This window comes from Pseudophryne corroboree, chromosome 11 (assembly GCF_028390025.1).
Source record: "Pseudophryne corroboree isolate aPseCor3 chromosome 11, aPseCor3.hap2, whole genome shotgun sequence".
Lineage (NCBI taxonomy): Eukaryota > Metazoa > Chordata > Amphibia > Anura > Myobatrachidae > Pseudophryne > Pseudophryne corroboree.
In genome coordinates, this window is record NC_086454.1 from 108,454,290 (window position 1) to 108,479,431 (window position 25,142).

At 45.5% G+C, this 25,142-nt stretch overlaps 1 protein-coding gene across 3 annotated transcripts in view; it reads left to right on the plus strand.

The window, feature by feature from the left end:
- Positions 1-25,142, plus strand: part of ANO9 (anoctamin 9) — a 129,597-nt gene that overhangs the window by 67,277 nt on the left and 37,178 nt on the right. For 2 of the 3 annotated variants that reach the window (XM_063944728.1, XM_063944727.1), the window contains exons 3-12: positions 6,423-6,542; positions 6,841-6,977; positions 10,159-10,208; positions 15,761-15,819; positions 17,330-17,415; positions 17,613-17,747; positions 19,608-19,704; positions 21,220-21,280; positions 24,857-24,939; positions 25,024-25,128. In XM_063944728.1, the coding sequence (XP_063800798.1) occupies positions 6,423-6,542; positions 6,841-6,977; positions 10,159-10,208; positions 15,761-15,819; positions 17,330-17,415; positions 17,613-17,747; positions 19,608-19,704; positions 21,220-21,280; positions 24,857-24,939; positions 25,024-25,128 (933 nt within the window). Of the gene's footprint in view, positions 1-6,159; positions 6,236-6,422; positions 6,543-6,840; positions 6,978-10,158; positions 10,209-15,760; positions 15,820-17,329; positions 17,416-17,612; positions 17,748-19,607; positions 19,705-21,219; positions 21,281-24,856; positions 24,940-25,023; positions 25,129-25,142 lie in introns of those variants that run through there. The other variant, XM_063944729.1, reaches the window with a different exon arrangement.

Consider the following 25,142-nt stretch of genomic DNA (forward strand, 5'->3'; position numbering starts at 1 on the left):
TTTAGTAGTAGTACTACTACAGGTACCAGCGGGCCCGGTTTTCCACCGCATGCTGGTACTTGTGGTTCTCCAAGTACCAGCTTGCGGGGGAGGCTTGCTGGGACTTGTAGTACTGCTACTAAAAACAATATTCACATTTTTTCAAAAGGCTATCAGCACCCCATCCGCCGCCCTTGGATGGGGGGGACAGCCTCGGGCTTCACCCCTGGCCCTTGGGTGGCTGGAGGGGGGGGACCCCTTGATTTAAGGGGTTCCCACTCCTCCAGGGTACCCCGGCCAGGGGTGACTAGTTGGGTATGTAATGCCAGGGCCGCAGGGACCAGTATAAAAGTGTGCCCCGGCTGTGGCATTATGTACCTGGCTAGTGGAGCCCGGTGCTGGTTTCAAAAATACGGGGGACCCCTACGCTTTTTGTCCCCCGTATTTTTGGAACCAGGCGCAGAGCCCGGTGCTGGTTGATTAAATATGGGGGAACCCCTGTCATTTTTCCCCCCATATTTTTTCAACCAGGACCGGCTCAAAGAGCCCGAGGCTGGTTGTGCTTAGGAGGGGGGACTCCATGCAATTTTTTTCAGATTTTTTAAGACTTTAAACAACGTTTTAAGGTACACAATGAAGCCCTGCACGGATCTCACAGATCCAGCCGGGATTCCTTGTGTTTTGTCAGGCAGTGTTTTACTCATCACTCCCGTAAAACACTGCCTGATATTACGAATCACATCGACATCGGAAAAAACGATTGTGCAAAACTCGGCAGCTTAGTGAATGATCGTATCAGGATTCAAAAAGTTGCAGTAAAATGCACCCGATACCATTCGAGTTCAAACACCCTTCAAAACGGCAAAAACACGAATCTTTGTAAATATACCCCATGGTGAGAGAGAGAGACCTGGAGAGGGACACATGGAGAGAGAGATGGGGAGAGAGAGACCTTGAGAGAGAGAGAGAGAGAGAGAGGTATATCATCATCAGCAGAATGTGTGCCCAGGAGAGCAGTTACCTGGAGGTCTCCGGGAGGAGGTTGCATTGTCTTTCTGGCCAGGCAGCGGTTCTCTGGCGGGTTCCTAGGCCATCACTCACATGTAGGCAGTAGTCTAGCAAAAATTTGGTGGCCGTGGGGGAAAAGGGGGAGGTAGGAGGGAGGAGGGGAGGATAGGCAGTGACAAGGCGGCTGATGCAGGATGGTGTAAGGCAGGGTAATACTAGAACTTTGTGGTTCCTATAGAAAAATTTTGACAGGGCCACCCCTACCCCCCGCCATTGTCACTTCAATGCTCCTTAGGGGAGCAGGAGAGAGTGAGAAAGACAAAGCGGGTATCAGGGGTAGAGAGAAATAGCGAGGGGTGCGAGAAATAGAGGGAGGTCAGGGAGAGAGAGAGAGGGTTTCATGGAAAATGAGGGAATAAGCAAAAGATAGGAGCGAGAGAGAGAGGGTGTAAAGGCGGGTATACACAAGGGGAAATGCCGCCATTGAACGATATAGCGTTCAATGATATAGTGTGTACGCACTGATCGTTGTCGTTCAACGATAAGGATCAGTGACTTCACTGCCGCATTCCAGAACATGCGGCACAGTCCAACATTGACGGGTTCAGCTACCATATAATGCTGTTATCAATAATATTAGCAGCTCTTCTCTCTCCCTGGGCACATTTACCAGCTTCCCTCCTTGGGCACAGTTACCACCTCCCCACCCTCCCTCCCTTCCTGGGCACAGTTACCAGCTTCCATCCCTCCCTCCCTGTGCACAGTTACTAGCTCCCCTCCTTCCATCCCTCTCTCCCTGGGCATAGTTACCAGCTCCCCTCCCTGGGCACAGCTCCTCTCCCTCCCTGGGCACATTTACCAGCTCCCATCCTTCGCTCCCACCCTGGACACAGTTACCAGCTCCCCTCCCGCCCTCCCTGGGCACATTTAGCAGTTCCCATCCCTCGTTCACTGGGCACAGTTACCAGCTCCCTTCCCTGGGCACATTTACCAGCTCTCATCCCTCGCTCCCACCCTGTGCACAGTTACCAGCTCCCCTCCCTCCCTCCCTCCCTCCCAGGGCACATTTACCAGTTCCCCTCCCTGCTTCCCTGGGCACAGTTACCAGCTCCTCTCCCTCCCTGGGCACAGTTACCAGCTCCCCTCATTCCCTCCCTGGGCACAGTTACCAGGTCCCCTCCCTCCTTCCCTGTGCACAGTTACCAGCTCCCCTCTCTCCATGGGCACAGTTACCACCTCCCCTCCCTCCCTACCTGGGCACATTTACCAGCTCCCCTCCCTCTCTCCCTGGGCACATTTACCAGCTCCCCTCCCTCCCTCCCTCCCTGGGCACATTTACCAGCTCCCCTCCCTCCCTTCCTGGGTACAGTTACCACCTCCCCTCCCTCCCTCCCTGGGCACATTTACCAGCTCCCCTCCCATCCACCATCCCTGGGCTCAGCTACCAGCTCCCCTCCCTCCGTCCCTCCCAGGACAGACTTACCAGTTTACCTCCATCCTTCCCTGGGCACAGTTACCAGCTCCCCTCCCTCCCTCCCTCCCTGGGCACAGTTACCAGCTTCCCTCCCTCTCTCATTCCTTCCCTGGGCACAGTTACCAGCTCCCCTCCCTCCCTCCCTGGGCACAGTTACCAGCTCCCGTCCCTCCCTCCTTCCTTCCCTGGGCACAGTTACCAGCTGCCCTCCCTCCCTCCATCCTTCCCTGGGCACAGTTACCAGCTCCCCTCCCTCCCTCCCTGGGCACAGTTACCAGCTTCCCTCCCTCTCTCATTCCTTCCCTGGGCACAGTTACCAGCTCCCCTCCCTCCCTGGGCACAGTTACCAGCTCCCGTCCCTCCCTCCTTCCTTCCTGGGCACAGTTACCAGCTCCCCTCCTTCCTTCCCTGGGCACAGTTACCAGCTCCCGTCCCTCCCTCCTTCCCTTGTCACAGTTACCAGCTCCCCTCCCTCCCTCCCTCCCTCCCTGGGCACAGTTACCAGTTCCCGTCCCTCCCTCCTTCCTTCCCTGGGCACAGGTTCCAGCTCCCCTCCCTCCCTGGGCACAGTTACCAGCTCCCCTCCCTCCCTCCTTCCTTCCCTGGGCACAGTTACCAGCTCCCCTCCCTCCATCCCTGGGCACATTTACCAGCTCCCCTCCCTCCATCCCTTGGCACAGCTACCAGCTCCCTTCCCTCCCTCCTCCCCTGTGCACAGTTACCAGCTCCCGTCCCTCCTTCCATTGGCACACTTTTTAGGGCCTTTTTGGATTCGGAATCCATTCTGGAGTGAGGAGGAAAGGACTAACTAGATGACAAACAGTAAATTGGCAAACGTCAGACCAACATTTTTTTAATACTGGAGCATTGTCAGAGACAGTGAAATAGGTCAGCAATAGGAGCCTTACACTTATGGCAACTATGGTCCTTTGACAAACCAATATAAAAGTGTGTTTTGGGAGACAAATTGTGGAATAGGTTGTAGAACATTTCTGTGTTAGTTATTGCGGAGATAGTACGGGAAGAGTTGGCCAGAGACCGTAGTAACGTGTCAATCGTTATATATGAGGGAAGTGGTCGGGCCACTTCATTATGCCCCCGGATGTTTTAGAATAATCTAATGGGCAATGTAACAAGTTGTAATGTATATTGAGATGGCTTTTCAAGATGGAAGCGGATGTTGCAGCAGTAGGTCCAAAGGGTTAGACAAGTCCACCGGCGTTAACCAGTGGGCAATGCAGCTAGCATAATGTTGAGCCTGTGAAAATGCCAGGTTATGTACATAGAACTGCAAAAGAGAGCGGTGTCGGTGGATCTGTCCAAGACATGAGCAACATTGCGAATCCCCTCTGAATGCCAGACGGTAAAGGGGTGAGCCGTCGCCCCACTCTGAAAGTCCAGATTTAGTAACAGGGGCAAAAATAGAGATGTATAAGGATTCACATTAAATCTTTTATGGCTTATCTGAATTTTAATATATGGCTTACTTGAATTTTAATATATGTTCTGAAAACACTCCCAGCAAGTTAAAGAGCAGCGTCCAATGTCTTTAGAGCCCACAGGCAGATCCAGCAAAGCAGCACAGAATCTAAACGTGTTTCGTTCCAGTGCATATATGTAAGAGGTGAATTACACAGAATAGTAGGTACAGGTAAGTAAAAGCGCTAAAAAGACAGTCTTACTTCCCTTCAATGATGGAAGTTTCCTTGTGGAGATTTGATCACTTCTATGCCAAATAGTTGAAGATTTTTCTCAAGACTCAGATCATGTCAATATGGAAACAGAACAAAAACAAGACATATCATGGTGTAGTATGTCTATATTCAGTCCAAGGTGTAAAGATAAAGGGCCTAATTCAGACCTGATCGCAGCAGGAAATTTATTAGCAGTTGGGCAAAACCATGTGCACTGCAGGGGGGGCAGATATAACATGTGCAGAGAGAGTTAGATTTGGGTGGGGTGTGTTCAAACTGAAATCTAAATTGCAGTGTAAAAATGATGCAGCCAGTATTTACCCTACACAGAAACAATATAACCCACCCAAATCTAAATCTCTCTGCACGTTATATCTGCCCCCCCTGCAGTGCACATGGTTTTGCCCAACTGCTAACAAATTTGGTGCTGCGATCAACTCTGAATTACCCCCAAAGTCCCTGGATGGTGTTTTCTATCTATTCTCTATAGTAGGCTGGTGTGTTGATAGAAGACCCCTCACCATCTCATGTCATAAAATGAGTGATAGCGTACCATACTCACATGATGGCTATAGGGGATATGCGTATAAGTGTTTCTTTGGTATTCTAAACAACAGAGGCGTACCCAAACTCACATTCGATGATGTTAGACACTGTATCAGGGTAAGGTATCTGTAACTATGAATGCAGGATAGGCGTAGCCCACTCACAGCAGGATTGAAACGCGTTGGTAGACAACAGAAAGGAGCATTTCTTTGTAAGCACATCAATATAGAAACTTATTTTGACCACTAAGAAGACTGGTGATTAAGAAGTCCGGACGCCCTGCATCAGGTTTATTACATCGCTGCTGTTGGTGTGTATCCTATGCTCTCTTATATATATTTTTTTATAATTTAGTAATCATTTTTTAATAATCTTTTTACTTTCCCATTTTTTATTCCATGTATTGTTGCATTATTTGGATTTTTAAAAATAAAGTGTACTTACCATTTTTCTGACGAACACTTTCATGAAAAACTTTTTTGGAGCCTGATATCTCCACTAGTTGGGAACAGGCTAAAGATACCTTTATAAGCAATTGACAACACACCTAATTGTGAGTAGGGCACGCCTATCCTGCATTCACAGTACAGATACCTTACCCTGATACGGTTTTGGGAATTAAAGATACCTTGATAGACAGAGTCTAACGTCACAGAGTGTGAGTTGGGGTACGCCTATCTACTTTGGAGTCACTACTCAGATTGAAAGATACCTTTATGTGTACATTTAACCTTTCCACCTTGTGAGCTTGGGACGCCTTTATTGTTTAGAGTACCTATTTAGCCATCATGTGAGTATGGTATGCTATCACTGATTTCATGACGTGAGATGGTGAGGGGTCTTCTGTCAACTCACCAGCCTTCTATAGAGAATAGATAGAAAACACCATCCAGGGACTTTGGGGGTCATTCCGAGTTGATCGCTCACTAGCTACTTTTTGCAACCGTGCAAACGCTGCCCGCAGGGGAGTGTATATTTGCTGTGCAAGTGTGCGATCGCATGTGCAGCCGTGCGGTGCAAAAATAGTTTGTGCAGTTTCTGAGTAGCTCAGAACTTACTCAGCCCTTGCGATCACTTCAGCCTGTCCGGGCCCGGAATTGACACCCGCCCTGAAAACGCCTGGACACGCCTGCGTTTTTCCAAACACTCCCAGAAAACGGTCAGTTGACACCCACAAATGCCTTCTTCCTGTCAATCTCCTTGCGATCTGCTGTGCGAATGGATTCTTCATTAAATCCATCTCACAGCAACGATCCGCTTTGTACCCACACGTCACGCCTGCGCATTGTGGTGTATATGCATGCGCAGTAGTGACCTGATCGCTGCGCTGTGAAAAACGGCAGCGTGCAGTCAGGTCGGAATGACCCCCTTTATCTTTACACCATGGACTGATTATAGACATACTACACCATGATATGTTTTGTTTTTTGTTGTGTTTCCATATTGACGTGATCTGAGCCTTGAGGAACATCTTGAACTATTTGGAGTAGATATGATCAAATCTCCACAAGGAAACTTCCATCATTGAAGGGAGGTAAGACTGTCTTTTCAACGCTTTTACTTACCTGTACCTACTATTCTGTGTTTTGTATATTTCTTGAAGCCCAGTAAAGCTTCTTCCGTGGGTACTGAAGTTTTAGCTGCTTTTAGTCTGATATTCTGTAATTTTTCCATATTATGTAAGAGGTGTATGGAAGTGGTTATAATCCTGTTCTATTCAGGGCCAGGAATTGAAATGGGACTATGTGCTGGTGTGTCAGAGCAGCTCTATTGACAGTAAGGAGGAGGAGACGAGGCGGAAGTATATCTCTGAACTGGAAATGAAGCACTTCAAGATAAAGGTGTGGACTTCACCATGATTTAAAACAGCAGCTACATCACTGTGAAAAGTGTTCTGTTGGGTATATAATGAACTATTTGGCCAATTGTTGAAGGGAAGTAGTACTGTTTGACATCCTCACCCACAGTGAAGATTCAGGCCTTCATTCTCTGATCTCGTGGGTTATACTAGATATCCATCATATACTAGATATCCATCATATAAATACCTTTGATTGTATACGACTATTATGTAATGTAAGCAACGTGTTAGTGCCCTCCAGCCTCCCCATAACCCCAAATGGATGTTCTGTCTCACAGAAAGCTAGAGATGGTAAGAAGATCTTCTATGGAGTCCGGGCACCTCCGGATATTTTCCACAAATATGTCCGACTGCTCAAGAACCCAGATCAAGGCACTTCCGTTCCCACCAATGAACATGTTTCTGAAACAAGCAGGTGACCAATATTTCTTCTTGTAGAGCAGCTATTTCTCTTATGCATGTGTATACTCAGCATTTCACCTCTGCACACATTCTTCTTGAATGTTTTATAGTACATTATTTTATTTTTTTATTATTTTGATGGTAACATAAACGTTAAGCTCCCGATAGATTGTAATAGACTCATTAGTCATACAGTGTCACGGCAGACTATGGAGTGTTCTACCCTTTCTTTAGGGAGTATAAAGTGACCGATGCCATGGTAGAGCACATGTATTTCTGTATGATATGTAATGTCATCACCAGGACTGGCACTGCCAATAGGCAAATTTATAAGTTGCCTGGGGAACTAATGACTTTAATACCCCCACATGGAACAATGACATCCGATCTGAAGGAGAAATGCTACATCGCTCGTCTGTGATAGCTAAGAACACTCCCAGTGAAATCTAAAATGTTCCACACTGCCACTTTGAGTGAATGAGGAGAGAAGGGAGTACTCCACCTCTGACATGGGTTGGGAGTAGGGGTGTTCCACCATATCTGAATGGGGGCCAGGGCAGGTGTGCCCACAGGGCTTGCACTAACTTTGCATATCACTCAAGCAGCTGAAAAGCCATGTATCAAAGTGATATACTGGAGATAATATCAGCATTACCATGATGTTTGGGTCTTCATCAACAAAATCTTCTTGCTTACGGTGAAAAAAGTCAACTATTGAAAACGGTTTATAAATATTTACCTGCATCTCTTTTTTTTCCCTGTGTTTCTACCATATTTCACCAAAATATTTATATTTACTAGAAGAGTTACTATTTTGATTCCTCTTGATCTGCAGCTAAATCTATAGGTGGATTTGGGAAGTGTGTTATGCACACAGGGCCGGATCAAGGCTGGTGGGAGCCCAGGGCAATGGAGATAGTGGGGGCCCCCACTAGTACCACTGCAAAAAACACACACACACACACACACACACACACACACACACACACACAGACACGCACAGCACCCGGTGTCCTGCGGCATCACATTTCAGTGAAGCAGCTCTAAATAAAACTACAGCTGTTGTTTTATTTACAGTGTGTGGAGGCCCAGGGATGGCCGCCCCTTTCGCTCCTCCCTTAATTCGGCTCTGTGTGTACGTCACGATCTGGGCGGGCATTTACATGCCCCTGCTCATATGCGCTGTCAATCACTGCCGGCTTGTTTTTTTGGGTAGCATCTGCATGATTTCCATAGCCATACATTAGTATGGTGACAGTGAAATTGTTAGATGTTTACCAATACTGTGGAGAAAAGTGATTTTCTCTGCGTTACCTGCTTTCATGCATACAGATTTATTTATTTATTTATTTAGTAACAGTTTCTTATATAGCGCAGCATATTCCATTGCGCTTTACAATTAGAACAACACTAATAGAACAAAACTGGGTAAAAACAGACAGACATAGAGGTAGGAAGGCCCTGCTCGCAAGCTTACAATCAATGTAAGTGTGACATAGCGCTGATTCTAGCGTATTTTCACACTTATTACCTGCTACATCTCCCCCAAAGGCCAGTTGTTTGTGTATATGTATAGGGTCTGATTCAGAGATTTACATAAATTCGATATTTCCGAGAATCTGCGCATGTGCAGATCTGTTCCTGTGACATCGGTCGCAGTGCCCCAAAAGATGCAGCATTGTTGACATGTTGCTAGCATTTGGGGTTGTCGACAGGGAGAATACCAGAAAATGGGGGTACCAAAGCCAGTGCTTTACTTGCCCCTGCAGCATGATTTTGCAAAACATCCTGAGTAACCTAAGGGTTACTCAGATGTCTTATAGTCACACAAATGAACCCATGATGTGTCTTCAATTGCAGCAGCGGATCACAGAAGCCGACAGTGGGCGTCTTGAAATTCAAAAGACACATTTTCGTCCATCTCTGAAACAGGCCCATAGTGTATAATGGATTAGTAATGGATTGCCTATGTGGAATGTATTGGTGTGGGATCTTTAACAGCAGTCATTAGTAAAGCTGGGTACACACTAGACAATGTGTCCTCAAAACTGGCAGATCAGACCGACATATCGGGCACATCGTCTAGTGTGTACCCACTGTGTTGCATGCTCCTGCGGGTCATCAGTGACATCCTCCATCAGCCCTACATGACCTAGACCAGTTAGCAACGGTCATGGTGCCGAATGCAGCATGGCCCCGCCATCGCTGCCAGTATCGGCAAGTGTGTCTGCTCTTGCCAATGCTAACACCCTTCTTCAAGTTATGTACTAGGATAGATTAGGTTCTTGAATTTACTATGCTGTAGTGTCTGATCAAAGAATCCATGCACCTATGTTTTATTCACCTGCATGCTAAACCAGTAATACCCCTTTTACACTCGCAGAAAAATCCCGGGATATTGCACGTGAACGCGCATCATCCCGGGATTCTTCTCAGTGTAAATGGGTACAGGGACAATTTCCCGGGACGAGCATCCCGGGATTTCATCCCAGGTCAAAAGCAGGGTTGAACCCGGGACCGTCCCGGGAAGCTGCCAGTGTAAACGGGTATACCGGGTCAAGGCGACCCGGCACCCGTTCTCTTCATAGGAGGAGGCGGTGCTTGGAGAAGATTATCTCCAAGCACCGCCTCTGGGAGACTCGGCGGTGACGTCACTGACCCGGCAATATGCCGGGTCAGCCCGCTAATGTGAAAGGGTCATTCCCGGGAATGTGTCCCGGCAAATATACCGGGACACATTCCCGGGAATGAACTTTCCTGCGAGTGTAAAAGTGGTATTAATGTATTTGCAGCATACTTGCCTACTCTTCCGGGGGTAGCCCCCCGCACCCCCGGAAGGTTAGGCAGGTCTCACGCATCCTGCTCGCACCCTAGTGATGCGGGCAGGATGAAGAGATACACTGCCGTATTCGCGTCATTTTAGCCCCACCCCCTTCATGCGGACCCGCGAATTGCAGTGTTTCCCGGTGTGGGGGCGGGGATTGATGATGTCAGAGCCCGGCCACACCCCCTGAAGTCTCCTGCTGCGTCTCCTCTTTGGGCTTCTCCTGGAGAGGAGCTATTTAAAGTATGCAACCCTGATTTGCAGCCCTTGCACTACGACATGGTTTGTGTACTCCTATTTTATGCTTTGCTCATAACTGAATTAGCCCCTATATGTGCAGGTGTCATTATTTCCTATTATTTCTCTATAGGATTCGCATTGTTCATTTTATTCTGCACAAAACCAACATTAACTCTGGAGGTAAGAGAAATGACATGTCTCACTCAGCCACTATGCTAAAAGTTATTATAGCTTACTGTTCTATAGATATCCATTAAAGCGCATAGAATATCCGGTCCTCCCATAGGAAGAGTGCATTGCTATATAGACTGTCCTGCCTTTGCATAATAAACTATAATTTGCATACAGCAATAGAACAGTGCCATCTAGTGACAGCAAAACAACACTGAAGTAAATATAAAAACCCTTGCTTGTCATTAATAAAAATATATTTCAGGAAACTGATCTAAAAGGAAAGTAGAACACTTAAGATATCCATATATGAGCCCTATATGTGGAAATATTTAAACTGGTACTTTCATGCAGAGTTACAGTAAACCAGTTTGTCATTCTCAGCCTTAGCTAATGGAGAGAAGCCGGGATGATTACTTTAAATGAGCAAAAAGAAAAATGAAATTCTCTGATTGTCTCTGCTTTATAAAACACATGACATCTGGACAGATAACCGGATGAGTGCCCATTGATAAACAATTGCTGACTATTGTTGAGATTACCATGGGAGTCCTACGAGGATTTGATGGTAGCTGGAGTAAAAAGTAATATTTCATGTATAAATTGTCTTTCTGCTATCTGAACATGCATATCCCAATGCTACCTAAATCTCCATATGCCCAACACAGAGCTTATCATCTTCCCTCCTTCCAGACTCACCACCTCATTTCACATTTCAAGGGTCAATAACATTGCAGTTCCCACAGTCTGTCCTGGTGTCACACTTGTCTCTGCCGGCTGGAAAATTCTTTTCCACTGTCATCAACTCCTGCCTTGTTTACTGTAACCTTTTCAGACCTGGAATTCTCCGAGTCCTCACCCGTCTGTCCCAATATCAGTATCTTAAATGCCTCAGCAAAACCTATCTTCCTCTCGCCACTCCTCATCTGCCACACCACTTTGTCCCCACACTGGGGTACATTTACTAACATTCGTAATTTCCGAAAATAGGTCAAAGTTCAATCACGAATGACATCGACAGTGTAAAACTGCAACTTTTTGAATTTATTACGATGGATTTACTAAGCTGTCGTATTCGGGTTTTTCTTTTCTTCCGATGTCGATGTCATTCGTTTTTTTTTACCTAATTTTACGGCAGTGATTAGCAAAACACTGCCGTTTTTTTTTACAATCAATCTCGGCCGGATCTGTGTGATCCGTGCTGGGGTTCTTTTTTTTTTTTTTTTTTAATTAAACAATGTAAAATCCCCAAAAAAAATGCGTGGGGTCCCCCCTCCTAAGCATAACCAGCCTCGGGCTCTTTGAGCCGATCCTGGTTGCAGAAATATGGGAAAAAAAATGACAGGGGTTCCCCCATATTTAAGCAACCAGCATCGGGCTCTGCGCCTGGTCCTGGTCCCAAAAATACGGGGGACAAAAAGAGTAGGGGTCCCCCGTATTTTTAAAACCAGCACCGGGCTCCACTAGCTGGACAGATAATGCCACAGCCGGGGGTCACTTTTATATAGTGCCCTGCGGCCGTGGCATCAAAAATCCAACTAGTCACCCCTGGCCGGGGTACCCTGGGGGAGTGGGAACCCCTTCAATCAAGGGGTCCCCCCCCCCCAGCCACCCAAGGGCCAGGGGTGAAGCCCGAGGCTGTCCCCCCCCATCCAATGGGCTGCGGATGGGAGGGCTGATAGCCTTTGTTGTAAAATAAAAGATATTGTTTTTAGTAGCAGTACTACAAGTCCCAGCAAGCCTCCCCCGCATGCTGGTACTTGGAGAACCACAAGTACCAGCATGCGGCGGAAAAACGGGCCCGCTGGTACCTGTAGTACTACCACTAAAAAAATACCCAAAAAAACACAAGACACACACACCGTGAAAGTATAATTTTATTACATACATACACACATACATACATACTTACCTTATGTTCTCACGCAGGTCGGTCCTCTTCTCCAGTAGAATCCAAGGGCTACCTGTTGAATAAATTCTACTCACCAGATCCATGGGTCCAGGCTCCTCGGCAAATCCAGGGATAATCCACGTACTTGAATAAAACAAAAAAACGGTTGCCCGACCACGAACTGAAAGGTGACCCATGTTTGCACATGGGTCACCTTCCCACGAATGCCAGAAACCCACTTTGCCTTCTGGCTAAGTGGGTTTCTTCAGCCAATCAGGGAGTGCCACGTTGTAGCACCCTCCTGATCAGCTGTGTGCTGCTGTCCTCACTGACAGGCGGCACACGGCAGTGTTACAATGTAGCGCCTATGCGCTACATTGTAACCAATGATGGGAACTTTCTGCTCAGCGGTGACGTCACTTTAGGTCAACCGCAGGGCAGAAAGTTCCCATCATTGGTTACAATGTAGCGCATAGGCGCTACATTGTAACACTGCCGTGTGCCGCCTGTCAGTGAGGACAGGAGCACACAGCTGATCAGGAGAGTGCTACAACGTGGCACTCCCTGATTGGCTGAAGAAACCCACTTAGCCAGAAGGCAAAGTGGGTTTCTGGCATTCGTGGGAAGGTGACCCATGTGCAAACATGGGTCACCTTTCAGTTCGTGGTCGGGCAACCGTTTTTTTGTTTTATTCAAGTACGTGGATTATCCCTGGATTTGCCGAGGAGCCTGGACCACTGGATCTGGTGAGTAGAATTTATTCAACAGGTACCCCTTGGATTCTACTGGAGAAGAGGACCGACCTGCGTGGGAACATAAGGTAAGTATGTATGTATGTATGTGTGTATGTATGTAATAAAATTATACTTTCACGGTGTGTGTGTCTTGTGTTTTTTTGGGTATTTTTTTAGTGGTAGTACTACAGGTACCAGCGGGCCCGTTTTTCCGCCGCATGCTGGTACTTGTGGTTCTCCAAGTACCAGCATGCGGGTGAGGCTTGCTGGGACTTGTAGTACTGCTACTAAAAACAATATCTTTTATTTTACAACAAAGGCTATCAGCCCTCCCATCCGCAGCCCATTGGATGGGGGGGGACAGCCTCGGGCTTCACCCCTGGCCCTTGGGTGGCTGGGGGGGGGGGACCCCTTGATTGAAGGGGTTCCCACTCCCCCAGGGTACCCCGGCCAGGGGTGACTAGTTGGATTTTTGATGCCACGGCCGCAGGGCACTATATAAAAGTGACCCCCGGCTGTGGCATTATCTGTCCAGCTAGTGGAGCCCGGTGCTGGTTTTAAAAATACGGGGGACCCCTACTCTTTTTGTCCCCCGTATTTTTGGGACCAGGACCAGGCGCAGAGCCCGATGCTGGTTGCTTAAATATGGGGGAACCCCTGTCATTTTTTTCACCATATTTCTGCAACCAGGATCGGCTCAAAGAGCCCGAGGCTGGTTATGCTTAGGAGGGGGGACCCCACGCAATTTTTTTTTTAAAAATAAGCACTTTCCCACCCCTTCCCACTGATATACATGCACGGATCTCATGGATCCGTGCATGCCTATCCAAACACGAATAAAAAAAAAAGTTCTGGTTTTTTTTAGCACTTTTTTACGAGTTGTAATTTTTCACGGCAGTGTTTGTTCTTTTTTTGCTTTGCACTTCTTAGTAAATGACCGAGATTCATACTTAAACAGCCGCGTTTTGACCGATGGTGTATTCATTCGTAATTTTTTACCTGAACTAGCAAAAAATTACGAATGCCCTCATCACTGCCGTGATTAGTGTTTAGTAAATGACCGAGATTAACCGAGATGACACTTTGAAGAAAAAACGGCATCTCGGTCAAAATCGGGAGCTTAGTAAATATACCCCACTGTCTCTCTTGACTTCTAGAATACTGTTCAAATTTCCCTTACCTACAAAACCACCAACAAAACCACCCCACAAATTTCATCATTACATTCGGTCTCTCTTGCCCTCTTAGATCAGTTTCTAACCCGACCTTTGCTTGTCTAACCATCCATCTCTACCAGCTACAAAACTTCTCCTATGCCGTTACTCACTTATGGTATTCAATACCGTGCCCAATCAGAGCATTAAAATATGTAAACACTCTGAAAAGCCATCTCTTTATTCAGGATCGGTTTAAGAGACATGTAGGCTCCGTGCGGTCCCACTCTTCCCCAATGATGCAGTAGACTTTGGCTTTGTGAAATCTCTACTACACTTGCGCATATGGCTGGGAAAATGGACGCTGCGGCCATTTTCCCAGTGATCTCTGCAGCTCTGCAGCCAGCGCCGAGCCGATGGAGTTTAATTATGTGGACTCAGGGGTCAGTGTGCACCACACACCCTGCACACATTATAGATATGCCAGTGTCTTTATTAAAGTTTACCCTATACCTACCTACATGACCCACACCAATGCACACTCAAATTTGTCCCAATATCCACTTGGAGGCACAATCACTCTTTTTGTCAGAGCTATGCTCTCTTCCAAATAGATTGTTAGCTCTTGCACGAGCAGAGCCCTCCCTGCCCTTTCTGTTCATGTCTGTATTTGTTTTGTCTACCGTGTACAGTATGTCCTATTTTCCCCAATGTCAGGACACTATGAAGCATGGTGGCACCTTGCAAAGCTACAATAGTGAAAAAGAAATGCCTGGGGACGGGATGTAATCAAGTCTGAGATCAACGGCTGTGTGGGATGCCGGCCGAACTCTGACCTTTTTTTTTTAAAGGGGCAATCATTTACAAGGCATTGTTTAGCATTGTAAATGATTGTCCTTTTAAAAAAATGTCCGAAGTTGGCCGGCATCCCGCACGGCCGCTGAACTTGGACTTCATTACATCCCGTCCCTGGTCTGAAGTGATACAAACAGCCCTAAATGTCTTTTACAGACTGCTTAGTTTATTGTATTGAGTATATTTCCCCTCTGTGTCACTATGAATAGCCCATAATATGACAGATGGATTATCTTTAGATACATGCATTGATTTATCATTTAATATGGCAGAAGCAAAACAAGTTTCATAGATCATCATTTGAGATTAGAAGGAAGGAGGTTCTACCAACTTTATTATTTTTAATGTGAAAAGTCCAAATACATTCCCTCCTATTATGCTTTTTATTGGACTGTTTGCTTTCTGTAGATTAGCAGTAGGGTTATATAGAACTGTATTTTTGGGATCTGGTCTGAAGATGGACACTGTCTAGGTCGACAATGTTTAGGCCGACCACTATAGGTCGACAGTCACTAGGTCGACAGGGTTTGAAGGTCGACAGGGTTTCTAGGTCAAAAGGTCGACATGAGTTTTTCACATTTTTTTTTCTTTTTTTGAACTTTTTCATACTTAACTACGATTGGAACGTAAACTTGCCCCATACAGTGCACTAATTCGGCTTCCCGGTCACTGTACGCAGAAAACGACACCAAAAAACAACAACAACATAATGGCGACCTTTTGACCTGTCGACCTAGCACATGTCGACCTTCCAACCCTGTCAACCTAGTGACTGTCGACCTATAGTGGTCGACCTAAACATTGTCGACCTAGACACTGTCGATTTGATGATCCACATCCGTATTTTTAAGGTCATGTGTATTGTATTTATAAATTGTAATAGCAAATGGCATTTCTGTTCATGGTGTCTATATTTTCTTTTTTCAGAAACTTTAGATGATTTAATAAACAGTGGAATATTTGAGACCGCTTTCCCATTACACGCCGTACGTCTATAATTATATTTGTAATTTATTTATTTATGTATTTATTTAGTCTATTTTTCAAAATATGCTCCACTTATACCATGAAACCCCCCAAAAACCTTAAACATGGTAACAATAGGAAGAAGAGATACACTCACCAAACTACTCTGCCTGTTTCTGGGTCATCAGGATCTCAGTGTTGTCGTTAAGAATTCTGGGGTTCCCAAATTATGGCAGTTTTGGTGATCTATGTCTATAGCACCATCTGCTTAGAGCTCCATATAAAAGCCCCCATGTAGCAATGCACCGTCTTACTGTTGCTAACATCAATGTTAACAAGTTACAGTACATTTTGATTTTTACTCATTCACTCAAAAGAGGGCTACAAAGTGTGCTACCCAGTGGTCATTGCTTAACTTGGTTTTAAATAGCTGGTAGACTAATTGGCAGACCTGGGTCTGAAGTTCCTGTACTGCTTTACTGGACTACCACCACACAATTGGGGTTTAATGTTTGTTTTAAACATATAGTTCAATTCTCTTGTTTTTGTATGGGCTTTTTATTGGAGCATAAAAACTTGTATTCTTTTTCCTGTCCTTTTAAATGCTGGTTGTATAAGATGTACAGAGCAGTTTGGGGAGACCCAACATGCAGCCAGTTAGTGCCGTAGTAAATCCACAGGGCTCATCCACGATGTAATCAAAGTGTTAGACTGTTCTAGATCTAAACTATCCACAAACCAGAACTTTACAATGACCACCCTCTAGACATTTAGTACAGTATAACTTTCACATGGATAGACCACCCCTTACATGTGTGTGTGTGTGTGTGTGTGTGTATATGCACTGCAGACACTGAGGTGTTATGATCACTGTGGACATAGGACATACACAGCTTTATGTACCTCCTGATCACCTGAGACGTGTTTGACCAGTGGTTTTAATAGGAACTATAATTACTCCCATTGTCAGAATAATTACAACTTTGGGAGTGTATAGTTCACAAATCTAACTGGGCCAGTGAAGTTTTTACATCTTGTTCGCCATTATCGGCAATACTATCCTTAGCCTAGGCACTATTATTCGTTGCCCATTATCATTCTCGTTAGGCGGGTGGAATTTATAAGTATCCACCGTATGGTACACTTTTAGATCAAATATACCCCTGAGGAAGTCCTGTCAAAAGGACGAAACGCGTAGGATTTTAAAATAAGAGGGTATCTTGCAGGTGAAATACCTGGCTGAGTACAATCGAGCAGCGGATCTCAAACATTCATTCCAGGCTCAGATTTTAATCAAGTCCAATTAAAATACGGTTGAAAACATTCAGACATCGGAAACCATAAAACTATATGGACTTTTATATGGACAATGGTCATTTGATGTTTTCGCGCCCTCCGGGTTATATCTTTTTGTATATATATATATATATATATATATATATATGCTGAAGGTGTTGATTGGTGCAAGTATTTTACTATGTATTGCAGCTTAACCACTCTTAATATTATTATTTCCCTCCTGTCTCGTAGTTGGATGAACCTCTCGGCAAAGACCTAAAGCATAAGTGGGCAAGATGGCGAGATGTCATTTACACGCAGCCTGTGCAGGAGATCAGGTGACACATTGGTGCTATGTAAATATTTGGGGAATCTGGGTCGCCTCCATGGTTAATGTTGTTACTGCCCATTAACTAGCTCTGCATTGGCAGTTTGGATGTATGTTTAAACGGAAATGGCGTCCTTCCCTGTCATGTTCAGTCGTTACCGCGGTGCTTGTAGGAGGTGACAACACTGTGATCTTCTGTTTTTGCAGAGAGTACTTTGGAGAGAAGGTGGCGCTATACTTTGCATGGCTTGGATGGTACACCATCACCTTGTTTCCTGCTGCCCTGGTTGGGATTGGGGTTTTCTTTTACGGGTTTATGCATTTCAACACCAGCAAAATCAGGTATGTTCTATTCCCTCTAAATCAATTCTGATCTCTTTTCTGTCTTACAAGACCAATGATTTAAGTCTCCAGAATTGACATGTTCAAGACATCTTTTATAGTGGAGTGAGTAAGTGTTGCAGTTGGTTTATTTCAGGCTGTTGTCTAGTCTTTGCTCTGTGTTGAAAGCTCACTGACGTGTTTCACGGACCAGTCATTTTATATTGCTACTCTTCATCATCATCATTAGTACACATGAGCACCAGCCCTACACTATGGGGGTAATTCCAAGTTGATCGCAACAGGATTTTTGTTAGCAATTGGGCAAAACCATGTGCACTGCAGGGGAGGCAGATATAACATGTGCAGAGAGAGTTAGATTTGGGTGTGGTGTGTTCAATCTGCAATCTAATTTGCAGTGTAAAAATAAAGCAGCCAGTATTTACCCTGCACAGAAACAAATTAACGCACCCAAATCTTACTCTCTCTACACATGTTATATATATCTGCCTCCCCTGCAGTGCACATGGTTTTGCCCAATTGCTATCAAAAATCCTGCTGCGATCAACTTGGAATTACCCCCTATGTGCAAAAGATATGTCTGATGATAACATGACTATTTACCCTTTCATCCAACTGTAAATAGCCCACACTACCGATGACACACCATACTGAGAATGCCTCGCATTAAGATGCGACTGAAATGCATATGCCTGTGCATCGCCCTTACTTGTCTACACTTGGTTCCAGAACATACACAGGACATGCTCCGTCACCCCATACTAAATCATGTTTGTATGCAACGTGCGATTATCACGCAATAGAGCGACTTATCGGTATAATGTCCATGTTCTGAGATTGCAGTGCACATGCGAGAAGGTGCCGCTGCGATCTCACTCGCAATTAGGATTGCGTTGCAAAATGATTGGCAAAACAAAGGTATGCCATGGACGTTTTTTTTTTTTTTGGGGGGGGGGGTATCTGCTGTCAGCTACAAGCTCATACATACAAATTAATGGCTCCTGCATCACTACTGCTGTGTTCACTCTGTGTAGCCATAGGACTACCCTTATTCTCAATGGTGGTCATTCCGAGTTGATCGCTCGCTAGCAGTTTGTAGCAGCCGTGCAAACGCTATGCCGCCGCCCACTGGGAGTGTATGCTAGCTTAGCAGAAGTGCAAACAAATGGATCGCACAGCGGCTACAAAGTTTTGTTGTGCAGTTTCAGAGTAGCTCAAAACCTACTCACCGCTTGCGATCACTTCCAACTGTTCAGTTCCTGTTTTGATGTCACAAACCCGCCCAGCCACGCCTGCGTTTTTCCTGGCACGCCTGCGTTTTTCCGAACACTCCCTGAAAACGGTCAGTTGACACCCAGAAACGCCCACCTCATGTCAATCACTCTGCGGCCACCAGTGCGACTGAAATGCTTCCCTAGACCCTGTGCAAAACTACGTAGTTTGTTGTGCCCGTATGACGCGCGTGCGCATTGCGCCGCATATGCATGCGCAGAACTGCCGTTTTTTTAGCCTGATCGCTGCGCTGCGAACAAATGCAGCTAGCGATCAACTCGGAATGACCACCAATGTTCCTTGTTCTTGCGTATAGGCTGCCAATGTGTATGCAATTACAAATGAGTTTGTGATGACTCTGGTGGGTGTCTCTTTTTATTAGCAGTTCCATAGCCTAGAGAATCGGAATTGCACACATGAATTAGGCCCAGACTCCTGACACACTGGTTTGGAATCATTGAATTATTTTATGACTTACATCTTTGTTTAAGACGATTTGCAGGCTACTGCCCTTACACCAACATGCCATCAATATCATTTATCATTCACACTGTAATCCAAGCTAGACCTATTCTCTTTTCTCCGCAGCCAAGAGATCTGCACAGCCAACTCAACGCTGATGTGTCCTCTCTGTGACCAGAACTGCCCGTACTGGCCATTGTCAGACACTTGTACATATGCAAAGGTAAGACCCGCTGAAAGATAAAGTTAGATAAAGCCTTCTACCGCTAGCCTTGGTTTTCTTCAAATTGAGTTTTCTTAATAGGGTGTTTCAACAAGATGGACCCAATTTCAAAGCATAACATTCATCGATGGCAACATAAAAAGTTACAAATGGTTTAATGAGTTAGCAAATTTGACTCTCCATTTTATAAATGCTCTATGTCACCTTGACACATGCCAGAGGGATGAGGGATGGCAAGTTCTCGGCTGGCATTTTCTTCTGAAGTGTGCGGTCACCCTGTCCTTTTCATTTTACATAGGCAGCCTCTTTCCTCAAAGTGTCGGAACCAACAACGAATGTTCTTTGGCATTGGCGGATCAATGCCAAAATCCCATTAAAATACGTGCTGCACCACAATTACGGTTTCAGTCTTGCTGAACTTCAGAACGCAAAACACCTTGTGTTGCGGGTCACCATCTCGCGAACGACCAAGGCTAGGGGCTGTTGCTGCGCCCAGAGAGCCATCTAGCGGTAGTCATTTGAAACCCTATGCCTCGTTCTTTCAAGTGGTAAGAGTTTCATTCATGGGCGGTTCAAGGTGGCAGAGATATAGCGATGTCAAATTGAGTCCATCTTTTTGAAACACCCGGTATATGCAATAAAACCAGTAATCCACACATTTTGTTTTTCAAATCCATAGTTGTGTATTAAATGGATTACATATCCTTTTTATTACCTTCTGGTGGAAATAAAGAACATATTAAAGCTTTAGTAGTAGTATCACCTTTGTTTATTTGTAAGGCGCCACAAGGCGTCTGCAGCGCTGTACAACTGAGGGTAGAACTGAGGGTAGATCAAACTAATACTGTTTACTTCTGCTTGTATAAAGGTGAATTCAGCCTCCTTGTGAGGTTTCATAGCTCATCTCAGTGACTGAATTCAGTAGCAGATTTCAGGGCATCCTCAGCCGCCATAGTTACTGCACATTGTGGAAATAAAATTTAAACAGTTAAACATTCTAGAAGATGATCAACACAAAACAGTTGCAGAGAACCTGATGTTTAACAACAACAACAATAATAATATTAATAATAATAACAACAAGAATAAGAATAATTATAACAACCACAACTGGTAAACCATTTTATTACCATCTGTTAGTAATGAATAATAAAAATCCTTTAGAATGATCTTCCCTTCTTTCTACCGTCATGACACTAAGTCATTGGCTCATTCAGGGGTAAATTTGCTAAAGCTACTAAAACAGAGAATTGGTGATGTTGCCCATAGCAACCAATCAGATGCTGTCTATCATTTCTCTATTGCCTTTTAGAAAATGATAGACAGCATCCGATTGGTCGCTATGGGCAACATCACCAATTGTCAGTTTTAGAAGCTTTAATAAATGTACCCCTCAGATTGTATTCTCCTGAGGTGTAGAAATGGGAAAACATGTGTATATAAATTCTGGAGAAGCATTGCAAGAATCTGTATAAACTTGAATTAGCATATTTCCATTTGTTATCTTCTGAACAGGTTACACATTTATTTGACAATGAGGGCACTGTATTCTTTGCTATGTTCATGGCACTCTGGGGTAAGTATAATGAGTATACAGTGGTGTCTGCAGGAATTATGCAAATCTTCTTTAATATATAATGAAAATACACTGCTGTATTGTTAGGAGTTTATGAGCCAATTCTGAGACGCTCGCCTGCGACTGTATGCAGATGGTTATACAACCGCCTTCCCTTGTGTGCGGCCAAATGTGCACGCTGTAATACCGATTGATGCATCCTTATACACCACCATCAGTCACTATGGCAGGTGCAGTTTCTCCGTCTATTTCCTCCTATACCTGCGGCTGTGGGTCTGTGAGCGTAGCCACTTGCATTGACCTGCCAGCGACACTCCCATAGGATGCCCACTGAATGGACAATGGGCCCGATTCAGACCTGATCGCTGCTGTGCGTTTTCACACAGTGGGCGATTATTGATTGACTGCATATGCACCGCAATGCACACGCGCATCGCCAAACAGCAACAGGCATCGCCAAACAGCGACAAGCTGGTGCGAAAGGTTCCATCGCACAGCCATTTGCTAGCTGATTGACATGAAGAGGCCGTTTGTGGGGTGGTAACTGACCGTTTCCTGGGAGTGTCAGGGAAAATGTAGACATTCCCAAGCGTTTTCAGGGAGGGTGTGTGACAGCTCCGGCCCCGATCAGCCTGTTCTCATCGCACTGTACGAGTAAGTCCTGGGCTGCGCACAGACTGCACACAGTGGAAAAATCATTTGATGGTGAGTGAGGTGCAAACTGTTTTGCAGCTGTCCGCTGACTGATGGACATTTGCGCACGGCACACTCATGTGATCGCACGCTTGCACGAGCGAATTTACACTCCCCTTGGGCGGCGACTATCTGATAGCAGGACAGCAAAATTAGCAGCACAGCGATCAGGTCTGAATTAGGCCCCATATTTACTGCATTACTAGCCATCGCCCAGGAACGTCTATCACTTTTCCACAAAGAAGCGCAACAGTGTCTTTGTCCGTGAACTCTGTGTGACGCAGGCGCCGCAGGAACTTTTAGAACTTTCTGCACAAACTCAGTTACAAACAAATGCTAAACTATGTTAACATTGGCCTTACATAGAAACATAGAATTTGACGGCAGATAAGAACCACTTGGCCCATCTAGTCTGCCCCCTTTTTTTTATCCTTTAGGTAATCTCAGTCCTTTTTGAACCTTATTTCTTTGTAAGGATATTCATATGCCTATCCCAAGCATGTTTAAATTGCTCTACAGTCTTAGCCTCTACCACCTCTGATGGGAGGCTATTCCACTTATCCACTACCCGTTGCATGTGGCCCCGAGTCAGTCTCTATGTATGTTATCTAATATCTTTCAAGGCATACCAAACTTATTTTTAAATCTTTATAATGTGTATAATAGAGTTATCAATGAATAGATTTATATAAATGTAGCAGCACAGTGACAAAGTGGTTAGCCGATTCAAAGTGCTGGCCTCCATCTGCGTGGAGTTTGCTTGTTCACCCAGTGAATGCATTGGTTTCCTCCTTGTGCTGTAGTTCTCTTACACAGTCCAAAAATATACTGGGAGGTTAATTGGCTGTTGTAAAATGGACTATAAAATGAGTGTGCTTGGTGAAGAATTTATGTGTATGTATGAAGCAGTGATAAGGGTGGAGAAGGGTACCCGTGGAGAAGTGTGCCATGGCAACCAATCAGCTGCTTGGACATCCATGCAGTTCTGATAAGCATTCCTGGATGGTGAGTTAACTGGCGTGCTGGGGGTATGCCGGTGTTAGGGACTGTGGGGGTCATTCAGATCTTATCGCTGCTGTGCGTTTTTGCATAGCGGGCGATCAGGTCATAACAGCGCATGCGTATGAACCGCAATGCGCACACACGCGTCTGACAACAATGGGGATCGCGGGTCAGCGACAGGATGGTGCGAAAAATTTGATCGCACAGGCGTTCGCAAGGTGATTGACAGAAAGAGGCCGTTTGTGGGTGGCAATTGACCGTTTACTGGGAGTATTCGGGAAAATTTAGGTGTGCCCAAGCATTTTCAGGGAGGGTGTCTGACGTCGGCTCCGGCCCACGATCAGCCTGCATCTATCACACTGGAAGAGTAAGTCCTGGGCTGCACAGAGACTGCACAAAAAGAATTTTAGCGGTTCGGCGTACACATAGGATCGCACACTTGCACAGCGAAAATACATTCCCCCTGTAGGCGGCGACTATCTGAACGCAGGACAGAAAAAAACGCAGCTCAGCGATCAGATCTGAATGACCTCCTTTGTTGGAAGATGTAGTTCCACAAACACTGGCAGCCAAATACTGTTGAATATTCGAAGCACCCATAAGTCCGATGGTGCAGCTTATGTCTGCTTGATGGTGCACCTTTGTTCACACCACGGTGGAGTAGAGCCGCAGCCGATGGGCGTCTCAATAGACAGCACATCGGCTGCAGCATTAACATAAAGTCACAGCTGCTACTGACCAATGTCCACCTCTGAATTAAGCCCTGTATAAATAATAGTTTGTTTCAGTGTCTGCTAAGCTGCTATACACTTCCACTATAGTGTCCATTTTAGTAGATTCCACCACAAAGTGGACTGGAAAACATATATGGCTAATGCCCTTAGTTGGTTCTGTGTGCACCTCTATAAAAATGTTTAGCCACAGAATTTTAAGAATAACCTTCACACTGTGTGTCTCCCTGCTATAGCATAAGCCCCCTGGCTGGTTCAGCCCTGTGTTGGCTATAGGAAAATCAGGGGATAGGTGGTGTTGTAGGCAGTGGGGAGAGGGTGATGGTATAAGGGAGGGAAGAAAAAGCACATGAGGGAGAGGGTCCTGCTCATGAGAGCTTACAGTCTAAAGTGAAGGGGCAGACAGTCAGGGGTGACACAGAGAGGAGACGGTGAGCCAGGACAGTGAACCAGGGGTAATCCATATACAGATGGAGCCATGCTCATTCAGCGTGGCTGCATCGCAGGCGGGTGCGAGCGGCGTGTCTGCGCCTTGGCGCACCGCTGAATGCACAGAGACACTCCCATTCGCTTTGAATGGGGCGCGTTAGCGTCTACGACACTCGCCCGCCCTGTTCGTTCCTGGTGGACCGTTTCGCCGGGTGCGCACAGGCACAGATGGAGCCACGATTAGCGTGGCTCCATCTATAGCAATGGGTTAGTATGAGAGTTGGAAGGCTTTGGCAAAGAAGCTTTGTAGAGAGGTGGAGAGTCTGATAGGGAGAGGAAGAGAGTTCCAGTTATGGGGAATAGCATGGATATAATCTTGAAGGCGGGAGATGGAGGAAGTAACTGTTGTATTGGATAGGATCTGTCTCCTTAAATAAGCCTAATTCTCCGATCTCTATGGAACTGTTAATATTCACCACATTGCTCTATTATGTGACTTTTGGCCTACCAAATTACACCATATATATTGGCCTAATGACACTTATACTTACTGAAGGAAACAGATTCTATTCAAGCCGAAGGGACCACTAATGGCAGACAGACTCATTATCTCCCAGAGAAATCTATGAATCAGTTATTTTCATGGATGCACAATAATTAAAAGAAAAATTCTGAGGATAGACATTTTTTAGGCCTGAAACCTTCTCTCGTGTTCCTTCAGCTACATTATTCCTGGAGCTGTGGAAGAGGCAGAGAGCGAAAGTTGCCACTTGGTGGAACCTGTTCAGTTGGGATGAGGATGAGGTAACACTGTCTGATACAGAATATAGTAAGTCCTTCCTTTGTGTTAGAGTTTACTGTAGATTTAATGCAATGTGTTTATCACAGGAGGAGCTGGCTCTAGAGCAGATTAATAATCCAGGTTGTGGTTACCAGGCACACCAACATTCTTATCTACGCTCCATTGGGGTTCTCCTGGGAGTTGCTCTTATGGTATGCCCTTCCAA